Source organism: Aquila chrysaetos, chromosome 6 (assembly GCF_900496995.4).
Source record: "Aquila chrysaetos chrysaetos chromosome 6, bAquChr1.4, whole genome shotgun sequence".
NCBI classification, from domain to species: domain Eukaryota; kingdom Metazoa; phylum Chordata; class Aves; order Accipitriformes; family Accipitridae; genus Aquila; species Aquila chrysaetos.
The window spans coordinates 35,709,193-35,726,628 of NC_044009.1; the positions used below are offsets into that span (position 1 = coordinate 35,709,193).

Genomic DNA, 17,436 nt, shown 5'->3' on the forward strand with positions numbered 1-17,436 from the left:
TGATGCTCCACTGTTTATTTCAGCCGCCTGAAGAGTCACGTAGACGCAGTGGGGTGGGGATGCAGTGGGGTGAGGGGTGGGGGCGCCTGCCCTGGCCCCCGGGCCTCTCTCCGGCTCCTCTCCTTCTCTCCCCCCTCTCTCCCACTCACTCACTCCTCCTCTCTCCTGTGTCCACCTACGGGTACCTTCTCGGCTCACGAGCCTGGCCCCGCACAGCCTCCTGCTGCTGGGGGTCCCCGCGATGGGGGGGGTGGGCGCTGCCCTCCTCTGCCCCATGGGGCTGCCTCTCGGGCTGGGGGGACCGCAGGGCCCCAGCCCCCCCGGGCCAGGAGGGGGACGCAGGTTGGGAGCACCCTGGCTCCAAGCCGGGCAGAGAAGGGGGGGCTTGGCCCAGACCCCTCTTCTCCCCATCCCCAGCATCACCGCCATGCACCCGGAGAAGTGCCAGCTCCGGGGAGGCCAGCGGTGCTGGTGCAGGGGGACAGGTCCCTGCTCCCGTGGGATGAACCCTGAGCCCATGCCCGGTGTGGGAACGGGGCTGAGGGGGGATCCAGAACCCGCTGCTGGGATCATCCGGCTCTCCAGGGAGCTGGCCCAGGCCACCACCGGCTCCCCCCAGCCCCTCCTGCCTGTCCCCTCCCTCCCTCCTGCCGCCCCCCTGGCCCGGGCCTGATCCTGACGCTGGCGTTGCTGCTGCGAAGCTGCGAAAGCAGAGCGAGCCTTTCAAAGCCAAAGGAGAGAGCCCGGGGGGTGCGGGGGGCCCGGCGGCGGCTGTGCAGGGGGGGACCCCTCGGGCAGTGCCGGGGGAGCACCGGGGGGCAAGGTGGGGGGCAGGAGGGGGGCTTGGCGGCAGGACGGAGGCAGGGACGGAAGGTGCCAGTGGGCTGCTGGAGCAGCCTCCTCTACAGCACTTCGTGCTGCTGCTGGGTCGCCTCGCTCACCACCTGCCAGGAGAGAGGCACCGTGAGACGCCATGCCGTGCCAGCACCGGAGTCCCGAGCGCGGGGACAGGTGCCGTGCTCGGCCCCCCCCCCCCGCCTCCCCACTACCCCCCGGTACCGCCCTGCACTCACCTCCCCGTCGCGGGTTTCGATGGTTTTGATCATCACGGTCTTTTTGGTGTGCACCTCGGAGCCGCGCTGCTCTGGGCTGGTCTCTGCGGGCGGGAGGACACAGGGGATGGGACCGCAGGGACATGTGGCACGGGGGCACAGCAGTGGGACTGGCTTAACACCCCCCTCAGCTCATGGCAACACCCAACCGAGTGCCCCCACACCAGGGGGTCAGTGTGGCACCCCTGGGTCCCCAACCTGCCAGCCTGGCTGCAGCCCCCCAGGAGGGAGATTTGCCCCCCACTCCAGGGACCCCTGGGGACTGGTCCCAGGTTCTCTTCCTCATGGGGCGATGCTCACCTCGGAAATTGAGTGCGGAGGCAAAGGTCTGGTGCATGGGGATGCTGATCCTGTGGGGACACAGACGGGAGAGCTCAATGTCAGCCAGCCAGCCCCAGCCCTTGGGCAGCTGCTCGTGGGGTGGGAGCCCCAAAAACCAGCTGAGCCTGCTGATCCCCCCACCTTGTCCTGCTCCCCTGCCACTCACCGGTTCTCCTCGCCCTCCAGCAGCTTGCGGTACGTGGCAATCTCCATATCCAGGGCCATCTTGACGTTGAGCAGGTCCTGGTACTCACGCAGGTGCCGCGCCATCTCCTCCTTCAGCTGTCGGATCTCCTCCTCCAGCCGGGCAATGGTGTCCTGGTACCCGCCGGCCTCCCCTGCGAAGCGCTCCTCCATCTCCCGCATCTGGCGCATCAGTGAGTCGTTCTGGGGAGACAGGGGGGCTCAGCAAGGGGGGGACCCGGAGGGGACAGGGCTCACCCGGGGTGAGGATACTGGGGGGATCCTAGGGGAGAAACAGGGACCTGAGGAGAGCCGTGGTCAGTCCTGGGCTGGGTCCAGCTGATGTGGGACCGTGATGGGTGGCTGTCACCCTCCGTCTGCCCAGCGCTGGGCAGGAGGGTCTGGCAGTGGCAAGCTGGGCAAGTGCTGGGCAACCCCAGCACCCTCTGCCCGGGTGCCCAGGCCCCTCAGCAAAGCCATCCTACCCCGGCAGCGGGGCGCAGAGAGGTGCAGGAGCACCGGACGGCTGCCTGGGGGTGGCACTGCCACACTGGTGGCTGCTGACTGGCTCCTGTGACTGTGACCGTGCCAGAGCGGGACTGTTGTGCCCTGTTTGTTTGCAACCACCTTCCCAGCCTGCAACCAGACACCCCGAGCCCTGCGCCCGCCTGCCTGGAGCCTCCCGGTCTGGGGCACCTTTTGCAATCCGTGCCTTGATGCTGGGGCTCTGCCAAAACACGTCGCAGAGGCCCAGACTGCCACTGGGGGAGGTGCGGCCCAAATCTGGGGGATGAGTCCCCCCATGGCAGCAACTCAGAGAGCTGGGAAGAGCCTTCCACCCCAGAGATGTCCCAGAGGTCCCCGAGCAGCCCCAGCGCAGCAGGTCCTTGCAGGGAAGCTGGTGGTCTCCCCGACACTGCCCTGCAGCTCACCGTGCCCTTGAGGGCATCGATCTCGCAGGTGTAGGACTGGATCTGGTGCCGGTACTCCAGCATCTCCTGTTTTGCTTGCCGCAGCGCGTCGTTGTTCTTGTTGGCTGCCTGCGTCAGGTCAGACACCTGGGGAGAGGCCAGGGTCAGCGGGCATGGCCACCGGGACAGCCAGGACCCACCACGCTGGGGCCAGCCCGGAGCCCACCGCCACCCGCACCTTGGACTTGTACCAATCCTCGGCTTCGGCAATGTTCTTGGCGGCGATGCTCTCGTACTGGGTGCGGATCTCCCGCAGCGCAGCCGTCAGGTCGGGCTTGGAGATGTCCATCTCCACCTGGATGTGCTGCTCCTGCAGCTGAGCCTGCAGCTCACGGATTTCCTGGGGGGAGAAGGTGACACCTCAGGGCACCCGCTCCATCTGCCGGCCCCATGGGTGCCCGCAGGAAAGGGGCCCACCCCGACCTACCTCTTCGTGCACCTTCTTGAGGAAGGCGATCTCCTCCTGCAGGGACTCGATGCGTCTTTCCAGGTCGATGCGTGCCAGCGTGGCCGCGTCCACGTCCTGGGGGGACACGAAGTGAAGGGTAGCGATGTTGGGGGGGGGTGCGGGGAATGCACCTAGGCTGGAAGGTGCAAAGCTGTGCCCAGGGCCATGCCCTGGTGCTGGGACTGGGCTGCTGGGGGGAGATGGGGAGTGGGAGGGGAGGCAGGGGTCCCAGGCCTTGCAGTGGGGGACAGGTACTCACGGCTCTGAAAGCAGCCAGATTATTCTCAGCCTCCTCCTTCAGCTGGATCTCCTCTTGCAGCCTGCAGGCAGAGAGGGGAGGTTAGGGGGGTCCGGAGGAAGCCCCGACCCCCGGCAGCGATGTCCCCCCAAGCTGTCCCTGAGCCCAGCGTGGCCTGGTGGGAAGACGGCGGATTGTTCTGCATTCCCAGCAGGCGGCGGGAGGGCTGGCGGGGGGCCAGGGGCTCTTCCTCCCGTTCCCTATTATAGTCAACGCCAGAGAGAGCACAAAGGCATGAGGTCAGCTCGGTGCCACACGCGCTGCCCCGGCCCTTATAGGGGAGAGTGGCCGGCAGCCGGGGGGACGGGGTGCAGGATCCGACACGGGGGGCCCAAGGGATGGCCACCAGCTGTGCCGTCCCGGGGAGAGCCGGAGGACAGACGGGTCTCAGCGGCGCTGTGCGATGGGGGTACGGAGCAGGGACCGCTGGGGTGTGAGCCCAAGGTCACGGCTGGGGAGCCCGGCTGTGCCAGGGGACGGGGCAGTGCCACAGGCTGCCGGTCAGGGGGAAGGCGGCGGGGAGGAGGCGGAGATGCCCCGACGGTGCTGGCACACCGAGTGGCAGGAAACTGACACCCGTTTGTTCTGGGCCCTGTTCCTCCCCTGACATTGAGGGGTCCTCCACGCCACCACCCCCAGCCTCCCAGCATCAGGGGCTCTGCCCCACCAGGACCCCAGTGCTGGCCATCTGGGGCAGAGGCTGGGGTTGCAGGGGGAGGCAGCAGCCTGTGTCACCCCCGGGAGATGGGGACTTGGCGTCCCCAGGGCACAGGGGCCAGGAGGGAAGGTGCAGACCAGCATCAGAAAAAGCAGCTTCCCCTGAGCATCCGCCCCTGCTGCCAGGTGTCCCCATGCTCGTCAGTCCCTTGGGGGTCACTCAGCCTGGGTGCCCTTGTGGCTATTCCCCCCTGGCCCCAGCCCCCTCCCCGGCACCAGCCAGGCCCACGCCATCCTTGGGGGGTCCCCTCTGCTCCCGGGGCACCGTGGACACCCACGGCAGCCCTGGAGCATCCCTGGCCTGCGGAAGTGTGGCCTCTTCCTCCCCTCCCTCCTTTGCGTCGGGAGCACCCCCCCGGGTCATCCTCCCCCTCGCTTCCGCCTGCGTGGCAGACTCCGTCCATCTGTCTGTCCCGCAGGGCTCAGTGCACCCACGGGCTGGCCGGCCCTCCCCGGTCTGAGTGAGGATGGGGACCCTGGAGCGGAGCACTCTGATCTCCCAGCTCTGGGGGTCCCATGGCATCGCAGCCCGGCCTCGGCCCCGCTGCAAGGGAGGACACAGGGGACACCCCTACTGCCGGAGCCATCCTGCCCGCTGGGTGCTGCCTGGGCGCCTGGTGAGTGCTGGCAGCGGCCGTCCAGAGTGCCCTGCTGAGATGCCCAGGCTGTGGGCTCTTCCCTTGCCCTGCCTCATGCCGCTGGGCCAGCTCCCCCCAACCTACCTCACGCTGTGGGTTGGGGAGCACCCAGCACTGGTGTAGCAAGTCATGGGTGCTCTTCTCCCTCCCAAAACTCGCAGGCACCGTGCCAGGACCTGGCACCCTGCAAAGTGCCCTGCATGCAGGTGCAGCTAGCGACAGGCATGGCCGGGGTGCTCTCCCACCCTGGGGGACGGCATGAGGGGGACAGAGGAGCGGGGCCACAATGGGCTCCGAGCACAGGGCACAAGGACAGCAGTGAGCACTCAGGGGGCTGCCAGGGTGAGCTCTGCTACCACCCATCCCTAGGGATGGAGATGCAGGAATGGATGCCCACAAGGACACACCAGGGCCCCTCCTCACCTCTGCTTGAGCTTCTGCAGGTCGTCCAGCAGGTTGTCACGCTCGACCTCGACACGGGCCCTCTGGCTGGTGAGCAGGTCCACCTGGCGCCGGAGCTCCCGCAGCTCCTCCTCGTACATCTCAGCCACGCGGGTGGGCTCCTTGCCCCGCAGGCGGTTCACCTCGGCCACCATGAGGGCATTCTGCTGCTCCAAGAAGCGCACCTTCTCGATGTAGTTGGCGAAGCGGTCATTGAGCTCCTGCAGCTCCACCTTCTCGTTGGTGCGGGTCTGGAGGAACTCCTGGTTCATGGCATCAGCCAGGCTGAAGTCCAGCAGCTCGCCGGCTCCTTGGTAAGCACTTTGGTAGGAGCGCAGGGGAGTCACGCGAGTGGCACGGAAGCTGGACAGGCTGGGGACAGCCGAGCTGCGGGACACCTGGTAGACGCGGGAGGTGACGGAGCTGCCACTGCTGCCCTTGCCCCCGAAGGAGGCACGGGAGAAGACCGGGGAGGCACCGCCGAAGGTGCGGCGGTAGGAAGAGACCCGCTGGCTGGAGGAGTAGGACTGGCTCATGGTGGCGGCGTGGGGCGGCGGGGCTGGAGCAGGGAGCAGGCAGCAGGGCTGGCGAGTGGCCGGCAGCTCGGCGAGGCGCCGCTATTTGTATCCTGCTGACATCACCCGCCCCTCCTGCTGCCGGGCAGCTGGGGGATGCTGCTGCGGGGGGGGGGTACGGCCGCCAGCCACCGCCCACCACCCCGTGGAACCCCAGGCAGGCGACGACGATGCCCGTGGACCCCGGGCACCCCCAGACCCCATCGGTGTATCAGCCTCCCCCCTGGCCCCCAGTGCACTGCCCCGTCCCTGGGGGTGTGAGGGGGGAAGTGGGGCAGGCTGGTGGTGAGCCCCCCAGCACTGCCCAGACCCCCATCGGGGCGCAGTGGCACCCGCGGGGGGCCCAGACAGAGGGATGAGCTGGGCTGACGCCAGGGGGCAAAGAAGGGGACTCAGTCCTTCACACCATCACTTGCTTCCCCCTTGAGCCAGACCCCATGCCCCAGTGGCCCCGCTTCCCAAATTGGCCTTGAGCACCCCAGAATGCCCCTGATGGTGCCCTGACCAGGCTCAACTCTCCATGTGGGGCCAGACTCCAGCCCCCCACACAGAGAGGGGCAAGGGAGGGCCCTGGGGAGGGGGTGATGTGGGGGGATCCCTGTCCTGAGCACGCTTGTGCTGACGCACCAGCTAAAGCCCCTCTTTCTCATACGGGGGGCTGAGCGCCGGCCCGGGGCTGGGCGCTTTCGGGGTGCTGCTGAGTGACCCCGAGCAGGTGCTGGGTCCAAGCGGCCCCTGGTGATGGTGATGTCACCCCCCAGGTCCTTGCTCTGGCACATTCCCAAAGCAGCAGGCACCCAACCAAAATAGTCTCCGGAGCTCATACACGTGGGACAAACGTGGTATTTATAGCCCGGGGAGGCACCCTGTTAACCCTTCTTGCGCCAGGCATGTGGAGAGTATGGCTGGATGGGGACCCTGCCCAGAGCAGCCCCAGCACCTCTCTGGTCCCCATCACCCCAAGAGCAGGACAAGGTCCCCAGGTCATCCTGGGGCACTGCAGGCTCTGTCCTGTCTCCTCAGCCTCCCCCTTGGCCCAGCAGTACTTTGGGGAGCAGAAAGCCCAGCCCGCCTCCCCAAATCTTCCCAGAATGAGGAATACCCCAGTTCACCCCAGGACCCCCACCACAGCTTCCCACCTCCTGGATAGGTGGTGGGCCAGAGCAGGGACCCCTGGGGCCATGCACAAACCCAGGCCAGCTAAAGAGGACACCCTGAGGGAGGGGGGCTGTGCTGGGGTAACCCCTCGGGGAGTTGCCCCTTGCCAGGGCAGCACCCCTCCTCCCCAGGCCCCCCGGCACACCTGGTGACCCCCAGCCCTGCCCAAGCTGGGCTGTTTTGGCTGACATCAGCTGGCACAGCCCCAGCCCCTCTGTCCCTGGACGCCCTGGCGGAGGGGACTGCCGTGCCACTGGGCACCGGGTGACTCAGCACCAGGAGCAGCGCTCAGCCCTACCCGGCCCCGCACCTCCCAGCCCTCTGTCCGGGCTGCAACCCAGATGCTGAGCGGTGCCAGGGCTCGCCTGTGGCAGCATCAGCATGGTAAAGGCTTGGGCTTGGTCACGGCAGCATCCTCAACGCCCCCGGCTCCGGGAGGCACTCCTGCCTGCTGCCTGCCTGCTCCCTACCACCTGGGGGGACAGCAAAGGTCTGGGCCCCACAGCCATGCAGGTGGGCAGAGGGTCGATGCCCCATATCCCTTCTGCCCCCCCAAGCCCCCCCATCCCCAGAGTCCCTCCCGGCCGCCTAGTCGCAGTGTAATGCAGTGGCTTCCCAAAGGGTGCACACTGCCTGGCGGAGCGTGCCTTTAAAAGGGAAGGTATTTCCAGATGGGGTTGTTTCATCCCAGCGCAGGGGGGAGGATGGAAGGAAGGGGGGCTTGTGGGGTGGCGGGGGAGAAGATGGAAAAACAGACAGCATCCTTCCTCCTCCTGGCCCTGCTCCGAGAGCACCCTGCGCGTCCCTGAGTCCCGCACGTGTGCCCTGCCTGCCCCATGAGTGCCGGCAGGGTGGCATGCCAGCCCTTGTCTGGGGGGGGCAGGTGGGTGCCCACAACAGCACGGGGGACCCCAGGGGTCTGGGCCAGCACAGTGCCAGCCGTACTGTTCAGCCGTCCTTTCCTGTGACCCCATCCCGCTGCCCTGCCAGCTGGGGGTGTGGGGAGGATGTGCCCCCCAGGGGTGGTATGTCCAGCGGTGCTCAGCACCCTGCCCTGGTGCTTCAGGTAAGGCGATGCAAACCCCACCCCAGGCCTGGAGAGCCCTTGTCCCCATCCCACAGAGCAGGGGCGTGCAGGGTTGGGGTGCCCCGGGGAGGGGAAACGCACTCTTGGGCACTGCTGCTAGGAGGGGAAGCAGCCCAGAGGGGTTAACCAAGAGCATCCTCCTGACCCTGCGCTAGGACAGTTTGAAGTGGCCTTTCCTCAGCTGCTGTGACAGCCTTCCGGGATGGCTGTGTGCAGGCAGGGGCCCCACGGCTGGCAGAGAGCGAACGGACGCCTTGGACTTTCCACAACCTCTTAGGAAAGCCCCGTCTGCATGCAGGACCCGGCAGCACGGGAAGCAGGGGGTGAGGGACAGGAGCCAGGGACCCTGCCAGAGTCCCATCCCAGGGACGGGCCCCAAGCACTCTGCCAGCTAAAGCCCCAGGGGCTTCGAAAAGCAAGGAAGCTGCAGAGAGCAGTGGTGCAGGGGTGCCTCCTGTCCTGTCCAGCCCCGTTCAGTCTACCCGAGGCTCCATCCCAGGCCAGGCTGACCCAGACTGGCGGAGCCTGGGAAGCAGCCCCTCAGCCCCCACGCTGGCCTGGCCCCAGCTCCCACCAAGCCCTGGGATGAGGCTGCTGCCGGGAAGGCGTCAGGAGCTGGAATGTCAAACAACTCCCTCCGGTCATGACATCCCCGTGAGCGAAGCCAGCTGCATCCCGTGGCTGCCCCTCCTCCCTGGCCTTCCCTTCCCACTGCTCCCCCAGGATTTAAGCCACCCGGCGAGCCGGGCATAGCCTTCCTGGACTGCGGGCATCTCACGGCTTGGAGGTGGGCAGGATGCGGGGATGGGGTGCCGGCCCTTCCTCGGCCCTGTTCCCTGCCGCTGGGGCCCCTGCGCCTGCCTTGCGCCTGGCCCTGGCTCAGGGGTGAGCAGAGGGATGGGAATGAAACAGTGAGGGCATCCATCCCCCTCCCTCCTGGCCCCCGGCCGTCTCCTTCTGTCCTGCTCCTTTTACAGCCATGAGCCTCCCAGGCGCCTTTACCCTAACAGGGAAGGACCAGGCAGCCCATTCCCCGGCGCTGACGGACCCAGGGCACGTGCTATTGTCTAAATAGGAGATGGTTCTCCTTCCCTGCCTGGACCATGGCCCAGCCTGGCCCACCGGGGCCCTGGGAGCTTGTGGGTGCCCTACAGGCTGCAGACCCCCACCCATTGCTCACCCCAGCTGCCCCCATGCCTTCATCCACCCTGGGGCTCGGGGCCAGCAGTGTGGGCACACAGCCCGTCTGGCTGGCCCTGGTCCCCACCCCTGTGCTCCCAGGTGATGGGGATGCTGGGGACGATGGCTTGTCTCCAAATGGCACGGGGATGCTGGGGTGCCTGGCTGCCCCGCAGCATGCATGGATACTGGGGGTGTTCAGCTAGCCCCTGTAACCTGTATGGATGTTGGAGGGTGTTTGCTCGACCCACTCCCCAGGTCTTTGTAGGTCCTCAGGGTGAGTTGTTGCGTCTGTGGTCCACGAGGATCCTGGGGGTGACCTGTTGCCCCCAGGGCCATGTAGATGCTGCAGGACACCAGCTACCTCCATGTCCACGCGGATGCTCGAGGCATATACCTGCCGCCATCACTCATCTCCAGCTAGCCCTGCAATCCGTGAGGATGCTGGGGGTGTTCACCCATCCCCGCAGCCCAGAGGCAGGCTGAGATGTCCACCTGCCCTCGTGACCCATGGGGATGCTGGGGCTGCCCAGCTGCCTTCGTGGTCCATGAGGATGTAGGGATGACTGGCCACCCTCGTGGTCCATGAGGATGCTGGGGTGTCTCTCTGCCATCCCGCAGGCCTCGATAGCATCACCCATGCCAGTGAGATGAGGTAGCCGTTACCCGCTGCATCACTGGCGGCTCATGTAAGGCATGGTGGCCATTCGCTCAGCCTCCAGCAATGCCTGGGCAGTGATTTCACTTTCTCATGCTCAGACACGTGGGCCGGGATGGGGGGGACCGCCTCGATGGGTGCCATCCCTGCGCTCATCCTGGCAGGGCAGGCAGGGAGGGGGTCCAGGCAGCCTGGCAAGCAGCAGGAGAAGGGGGCGGCAGTTCCTGGAGCTCCGGCTGTGTTTACAGGCTCTGTCCTGGGCCATCTCTCCGTTAACCCTTTCCAGCAGGGCTCAGCTCTGGCTGCCCATCCCCGCAGCCACCTGCCGCCCCAGGGAATGCTTCCTGGAGCAAAGCCTGCGCGTCACCCAACCCTGGGCTGCCAGGAGATGTGGGAAGGGGCACGGTGCCCTGTCCCCACTGATCCTGCCCCTGCCAGGCTCCCCTGGGCGCACGCGTGAGCCCAGCAGCGGGGTGCGAGCGCCCCGAGGAGGAGCTGATGCCGGCTTTGGGGGGCTGCCTGGGGCTCCCTGCTGCACCCAGGCGTCCATGGGGCAGAGAGGGATGGGGACAGGAGCAGTGCCTTCCCAGCGGCGTGGTGATGGGGTGGGGGGCGGCCGCGGCAGGTGCTGTGCAGCCCCCGGCACCCAGCCAGGGGTGAGTCAGAGCCCACCCGGAAATAGCCGGCGGGAGCTTTTTCTGGAAACCCCGCTGCTCCGGGAATAGCTGTGGCATGCCAAGGCGCTGCCCTTTGCTCGCGCCTGCAGGGCTGGGCAAGGGCCGCACCCGGCCCTGCCACTCACCCCCTGCTCCGGCCACCCCAGATCCGGGCACCCCCCTGCTCCTGCACCCACCCACCCCCGGACCCATCTGCCCTGGGCACCCGTGTCCACTGGTTACCCACCCATCCGGGCAGCCACCAGCTGGGGGGGCCATGGGCTCCGGGCACCCATGCTGCAAATGTCCCCAGATGTCCCCCAGGCATGGCCTGGGGACCACCCAGCAGCATCCAGCCCTGAGCTGGGTACCTGCAGCAGTGGGGGGTGATGCTAGCAGGAGGAGTCGGGGGGACGGCTGCCTGGCACCCATGTCCCTTCGGCAGGAGGGTGCAGGGCGGAGGGTGAGTGTGGCCCAGCTCCGGGCCAGGGTGCTGGGTGCCTGCTCCCAGCCTGGTCCTGTCTCGGCAGGGCGCTGGCCCTGTGTTTTGCTATGGTGGCTGTGGTTGACATGGAGACCCTCCAGCTGTCAGCTTGCAGGGTGCCAGGCACTGGGGGTACTTGTTCCCTTTTGAGGGGGGGGAGAGGCAGGTGCTGGGGGGTGGGAGCATAAATCCAGAGCTGTCGTGAGCTGCCGGCACGGCAGGTCCCAGGGTCAGGGGCAACAGGACCACCAGTTTCCAGTCCCCAGGACACGGACAGCGTCTCCAGCTAACAGTGTTCCCACGCTGGTGACTCAGGAGCTGGGAATCTGGCTCGCACTGAGCACCTGGGCCCCAAGCACCGCTCACAGGCTGCCATCTCCCTCCTAAGGCCGCAGACCTATTGCTGGGAAGACAGGATCTTCCTAGGAAATCATGCACGAGCAGCGATGGAAACCCAAAACCCCACCGCCACACCCAGCCCACGTAGGGGACCCAGCCAAGGGCGGGAGCCACTCCGATCCGTGCGAGGCCCAGGGGTCCCATCCCCTAGACGTGCCCAGGCCGTGCCCCCGCTGGGGCTGGCAGGCAGCTGGGGTGCTGCCCGGCCACCGTGCCAACTCCCAGCACCCCTGCGCATCGCTGTCACTCAGGGACATTGGTCCCCAATATGGCACCAAGGGCTTGTGCCTTGTTTTCCGTGAGGGCTGAGCACTGCCGAGGTGGGGGAGCAGCAATGATGGGGGGCTGCAGCTTGGCTTACACCAGTGACTCACCCCAAAGACACCCCGCCTGCGGGAAGCGTGCGCATTCCCCTGTGCACTTGCACCCATGGGCAGCGCAGGGACAGCTGCAGGCGGGCCAAGCCCTGTTTCGGGGCGTCCCCTACTCACCTAGTGCCCAGAACTGGGGCACCCCAGGGTGACCATCCCTGGGGAGCCCATCCCTGCCTCTTGGCTGCCACCCCAGCCCCTCCTGGCTGCGCCCAGCTTCCACCCACCCGGCCCCCAGCTCTGTCCTGGCTTTGGCAGGCGCCGGCTTTGCCTGGCCCTGGACCGGGGTGCAGGGTGCGGGGTGCGGGGTGCAGGGTGCGGGGTGCAGGGTGCGGGGTGCGGGGTGCGGAGTGCAGGGTGCGGGGTGCGGGGTGCGCACTCTGGGGCCGCCTGGGCGCATTCCTCCGCGCCAGCAGGGGGCGCGCGAGGCGGGGCGGCGGGGCGGGGCGGCGGCGGCCATGCAGGTAGCGAGCGAGCGGGCGGGCAGGCGCGGGGAGGGGGTCGGGCCCTGCCCGGGGCTGGGGGGGGGGGGGGGGGGTGTTCCCGGGGGGTCCCGGCCCGGGGTGGAGATGTCCGGTAACGGCGGTGTCCGCAGGCGGCGGCGCAGGGCTCGAAGCAGGCCGCGCAGGCGGCGGCGCAGGAGCTGGTGAAGTTCGTGAACCGGAGCCCCTCGCCCTACCACGGTGAGGAGCCGCCGGGCCCGCCCGGCCCCCGCGTCCCCTTCCTTCCCCTCCCCTCGGTGCGGCCCCCCCTGACGGCTCTCCCCGCTCTCCCCGCAGTGGTGGCCGAGTGCCGCAGCCGGCTGCTGCAGGCCGGCTTCCAGGAGCTGAAGGAGACGGAGCACTGGGAGGTGCGACCCGCGCAGAAGGTGGGCCCGGCCGGGGGCAGGGCGGCGGGGAGCGGGGGAGGCGGCCGGCCCTCACCCCTGCCCCTCACCCTTGCTCCTTTGCCCCCAGTACTTTGTCACCAGGAACTACTCCACCCTCATCGCCTTCGCCGTCGGCGGCCAGTTCCAGCCCGGGAATGGGTTCAGCCTGCTGGGGGCCCACACCGACAGCCCCTGCCTCAGGGTAAGGCCGGCCAGCCGGCTGCCTTCCCCCGGGGCTGGGGCCTTCTCTGGTGCCCTCCAGTTTCACTCCACAAGAAAAAGCTACCCTGAGTCCCACCGTGCTCCACAGCACCGATGCTGGGTCCCCACGCCTCCCAAATCTGCCACCCAGCGCGGCCCGTGCTGCCCCCTGCATTGCTTCACCTGCTGTTATCGCCTCTGGTGTCCCCTGTCCCACAAAGCACCTCCCAGCGCTCTGCGCTGACAGGATCAGCGATGAAGCTCTGGGCGTGCTCTGCCCGGTACCCACCAGTTACCCAGTCCCTGGGGCTTTGCGGTGCCGGCAGTGACGCCTCTGCTCTCGCCCAGGTGAAGCGGCGCTCTAAGCGGGGGCAGGTGGGCATGGTGCAGGTCGGTGTGGAGACCTACGGAGGGGGCATCTGGAACACCTGGTTCGACCGTGACCTCACCGTGGCCGGGAGGGTGATCATAAAGGTGAGCCTGATTTGGGACGGGCACAGTAGGCTAGCTGTGTGCCTCTGGCTCTGGGTCCATGACTCCCACCCAGAGTGGGACCTACTGCAACCTCTCAGCCCTGCAGGCCTGGCCCCAGCGGTTGTCCTTGTGTTTCAGGACCCAGCCACGGGGCGCCTGGAGCAGCGCCTAGTACGTGTGGAGCGGCCCATTCTCCGCATTCCCCACCTGGCCATCCACCTGCAGCGCAGCATCAATGAGAACTTTGGGCCCAACACTGAACACCACCTGTAAGGCCTGGCTCGGCCCTGACCCCTGGCCAGCCCTCGGGAGGGCTGGGACCCAGCTGGAGCGGTGCCCAGCCTCAGCTCTCTCCCTCTGGCAGCTGCTCATTGCAGTGGGGAGGTCTGCAATGGCTTTTCTCAGCCCCACAGAGCCCTCCCAGGAGATGCTTCCAAGCTTGGGACTTGGGAAAGAACACTGGGGTGTCCTGAGGTGACACAGTAGATCTGTGCTTGAAATGTTGTGTGTCCTTGCTCCGTTTGGCGTGGCAATTGCTCCGTGGAGGAGCAAGGCAGGCACCCCAGGAAGGGTTCGTTGTGTATGACCCAAGCAGGTGAGCAAAACCCTTGGAACTAACGGCACCATCTCCCCACAGGGTTCCCATTCTGGCCACTGCTGTGCAGGAGGAGCTGGAAAAGGAGGTGCTCATGGAGGCCACACCTTGCAGTGCTGCGGCCCAGGTGAGCCAGGTGCTAAGGACTAGCAGGGGCGCTTGCTAGGACCTCACACTTGTCACCTTTGATTTCCAGTCCTCAGGGACCTGCCAGCAGGTTTCCCTTCTCCCCATGAACTTCTGGTAACGTTCCACTCTGTGCCTGAGCTGCGTACATGATGCATCTGCTCAGCCATGTCTTTGTTCCCACCCTGGTCTGTGGCACCAGGAAGGAGATGCAGGCCCTGTAAAGCTATCAGGGTCTCCCTGGGGAGGCAGGGCAGGGAGGGGGGATTGCACAGAGGGCAGAGCGCCCCTCACTGCACCCTGCGAATGGCCCTGCTGTCCTGTGTGAGGTGGGGGCTTGAACACAGGTCGCGTTAGTAGGAGGGAGGATTGTGCCAACGTGAGTGGGGTGTGGGACGGCTGTGCCAGGGCCAACGGGGAGTTTCCCCTGCCATCCACTGCCTGCCCAGCCCACAGGTCTGCTTTTTTCCTAGGCAGAGCGGCACAGCCCTGTCCTGCTTTCCCTGCTCTGCCCCCAGCTGGGGGTGAAACCGGAGCAGATTGTGGAGCTGGAACTATGCCTGGCGGATACACAGCCAGCGGTGAGTAAGGGCAGGAGCCTCTCTCTGCCTGCACACAGCCTGTGGGCTGGCATTGCACAGGTTTTACCCGGCACGCTTCCTCTGCCTGAGGCATGCCAGGGCTGGGAGCTGAGTGGAATGAGAGGCGGCAGCTCCTGAGGAGCAGAGATGAGGGGACTGGAATGGATACCCAGTGGCAGGTACTTTTTGGTGACCCAGAGCCTGTGCCCTTCTCCTCCTGGCTCTCTGCCTGCAGACGCTGGGTGGTGCCTTTGACGAGTTCATCTTTTCCCCACGCCTGGACAACCTGCACAGCTGCTACTGTGCCCTTCAGGTGAGCAGGAGGGAGAAAGGAGCCTGGAGGCCGCAGCATGGCCCCCATGCACCCCGGCTCGGCTTGGCGGGGCTGTGGCCTGGACTGAGGCTCTGCAGGGAGGTGTGTTCCTATGGGGTGGATCTGGCTTCTTGAAGGATCTGGGGTTGGATGGGGGGGGGGGCTGCCACCTGTGCTGGGTGTGGGGGGGGTTCCCAGCAGCTCCCGGGGTGACTCCTGCTCTCGCTGGGTAATGTGTGTGCCCGCAGCTCCCTTCCTCGGTGCTTTGGGCTCTTCTGGGAAGTTCCTGCCGGCTCAGTGCTGAGCTTCCCGGGATGGGATGGCACTCAAGCTGGTGTCCTTTCTCCTCTAACGCTTCAGGCCTTGATTGACTCGTGCGCGACACCCTCCTCCCTCTCCCAGGAACCCAACGTGCGTCTCATCGCGCTCTATGACAACGAGGAGGTGAGTGAGGGGCACAGCCCTGGGGTGGCTAGCGCAGGGAGGGGCTCCATGTTCTTTGCTCTCCCCAAGCCAAGCCTAGCAGGAGATAGATCTCAGGCCCCGGCGGGGCAAGGGGAGGTTTGCTCACCCCCTGTGGAGCATGGCCCAGGCAGGGGTGGGAAGCACTGGTGTGGTTGGAAGCACTCTGCTGGCTTTGGGGAGCCCCCTGTCACTCAGTCAGCCCCTGGGGTGCTGGGGGGGGTTGCACCATGTGGGTCATGCTGACGGTGGTCCTTGGCAGGTAGGGTCAGAGAGTGCACAGGGCGCGGAGTCCTTGCTGACGGAGCTGGTGCTGCGCCGGATCTCGGCATCGCCGCAAAACCTGACAGCCTTCGAGGAGGCTGTGGCCAAGTCCTACATGATCAGCGCCGATATGGCCCACGCTGTGCACCCTAACTACGTGTGAGTAGTCTGAGCTGTGCCATAGGCCAGGGTAGCTTGCCCTACCGGCTGGGGGGACGTATCCCCATTGTTCCCCAGGAAGTGCAGATAGGATAGTCCTTGTCGCAGCAGGGAGGGAGGGCTGTAGCATGAAACTCCTGCTTCTCTTTTGCAGGGACAAGCATGAGGAGAATCATCGTCCGGCCTTCCACAAGGTGAGGGCAGCCCTCTGCTTTGGGCTGGGACGGACGCTGTACGTCTCTCCTGCAGTGCTGTGAAACACCCAGCTGCTCCCTGGAGCACGGTCCTGGGGGGCAACTCAACGGCACTCACATGGGAGACATTTGTGCTGCAGCACGATTTGGGCATGCCACACATCTGGTGTTAATCAATTGGGACCGCCGCCTTGGCCCTGGAGCCCTTCCCTGCTCTGAGCTGGGGCTGTCCCTATCCCCACGGATCATCCAGGGAGGGGAGAATGGACTGGTGGGTTGGGCGGGGATAGCATTGCCCGGGCACGGGTGTTTCCAGACGCACCAGCTATCCCCGGTGTCAATCGTGGGCCTGCGGTGCCTTCCCTTGTGCAGGGCCCCGTCATCAAAGTGAACAGCAACCAGCGCTACGCCTCCACGGCTGTCACCGAAGCTGTCATCCGGGACATCGCCACCCGTGTGGGTGTCCCTCTGCAGGTGAGCGGGGCTGGGCGAGCCCTCCGTGAACGTTACAGCTTGGGCCGCCGCCCTGCCCTGCGTTCAGGAGATGGGGGCCTGTGCCAGACCCCCACCCCTCAGTTACCGTGCCCGTCCCCGCCAAGGTCTGCACTGCCTCCTGCTCTGGGGCTCCAGCTCTGGGGCTGCCTCGGGGAGCAGGCTCGGGAACAGGAGGGGAGGGCCCGGCCTGAGCACATCCCATCTCTGGGGGATTTTGCATCCTGGTTCAGGGATTGTGCTGCTTCCCCGTCCCAGGTTGCCTCCCTTCGGGCCCTGGGGTCCCAGCTGGGATGCCATCTGGGCAGCGTGGGCAGCTGCTGAGGCCGTGTCCCCGTGCAGGAGTTCATGGTGCGCAACGACACGCCCTGCGGCACCACCATCGGCCCCATTCTGGCCTCCCGCCTGGGGCTGCGCGTGCTGGACATCGGCTGCCCGCAGCTGGCCATGCACTCCATCCGGGAGATGTGCTGCACCTCGGGGGTGCTCCAGAGCATCACCCTCTTTAAGGTGAGACCCGTGTCCCCCATCCTGCGCCAAAGCCCCCTCCCTGTTGCTCCACATCTCCCGCATCCCCGTGTCCCCATCCAGTCCCCATCCTTGGGGCTGAGCCCGGCCATCCCGCCGGTACTGGCTGCTTCCGGAGGTGCCCCCTCGCATCCCAGCCTTCCCTGGCGACTGCCATCCCCAAATGGTTCCTATGGCAACCGGTGATAGCCTTGAGTCAGTGATGGGTTACTATGGCAACGCGGTCCTGCTCTCTGCCAGGAGCTGCCTGCTGTGACGCCCCGCGCGTAACCCAACGGGGAGCCGCTGCCTGTCCCCCCACCCTGACGGCCTGTTTCCTTCCAGGGCTTCTTCGAGCTCCTGCCGGCGGTCAGCAGCAGCCTGGTGGTCGACTGAGCGCGGTGGGGAGGGAGCGGCTGTGGGCTCAGCCCTGGGGCCATTAAAGCGTCTCTGTCTCACCAGCGAGTGGTCTGTGAGCGTGGCTGGGGGTGACGGATCTGGGTG

General features: G+C 66.6%; 2 protein-coding genes across 2 annotated transcripts; one reads left to right on the forward strand and one right to left on the reverse strand.

Moving 5' to 3' along the window:
• DES (desmin) lies at nucleotides 1-5,741 on the reverse strand. Its single transcript, XM_030019027.2, has 9 exons — nucleotides 5,112-5,741; nucleotides 3,295-3,355; nucleotides 3,015-3,110; nucleotides 2,766-2,927; nucleotides 2,549-2,674; nucleotides 1,600-1,820; nucleotides 1,413-1,462; nucleotides 1,074-1,156; nucleotides 1-944 (listed from the first exon to the last, which is right to left on the reverse strand). The coding sequence occupies exons 1-9, from the start codon at nucleotides 5,663-5,665 to the stop codon at nucleotides 903-905; spliced, it is 1,395 nt and encodes a 464-aa protein (XP_029874887.1). The 5' UTR covers nucleotides 5,666-5,741; the 3' UTR covers nucleotides 1-902.
• A 6,377-nt stretch (nucleotides 5,742-12,118) lies between these two features.
• On the forward strand, nucleotides 12,119-17,390 carry LOC115343266 (aspartyl aminopeptidase). Its single transcript, XM_030019025.2, has 15 exons — nucleotides 12,119-12,160; nucleotides 12,292-12,379; nucleotides 12,476-12,564; nucleotides 12,653-12,766; nucleotides 13,114-13,239; nucleotides 13,378-13,508; nucleotides 13,877-13,961; nucleotides 14,434-14,541; nucleotides 14,777-14,854; nucleotides 15,215-15,298; nucleotides 15,579-15,739; nucleotides 15,894-15,933; nucleotides 16,306-16,407; nucleotides 16,768-16,935; nucleotides 17,278-17,390. The coding sequence occupies exons 1-15, from the start codon at nucleotides 12,155-12,157 to the stop codon at nucleotides 17,326-17,328; spliced, it is 1,431 nt and encodes a 476-aa protein (XP_029874885.1). The 5' UTR covers nucleotides 12,119-12,154; the 3' UTR covers nucleotides 17,329-17,390.
• The last annotated feature ends 46 nt before the right edge of the window (nucleotides 17,391-17,436 follow it).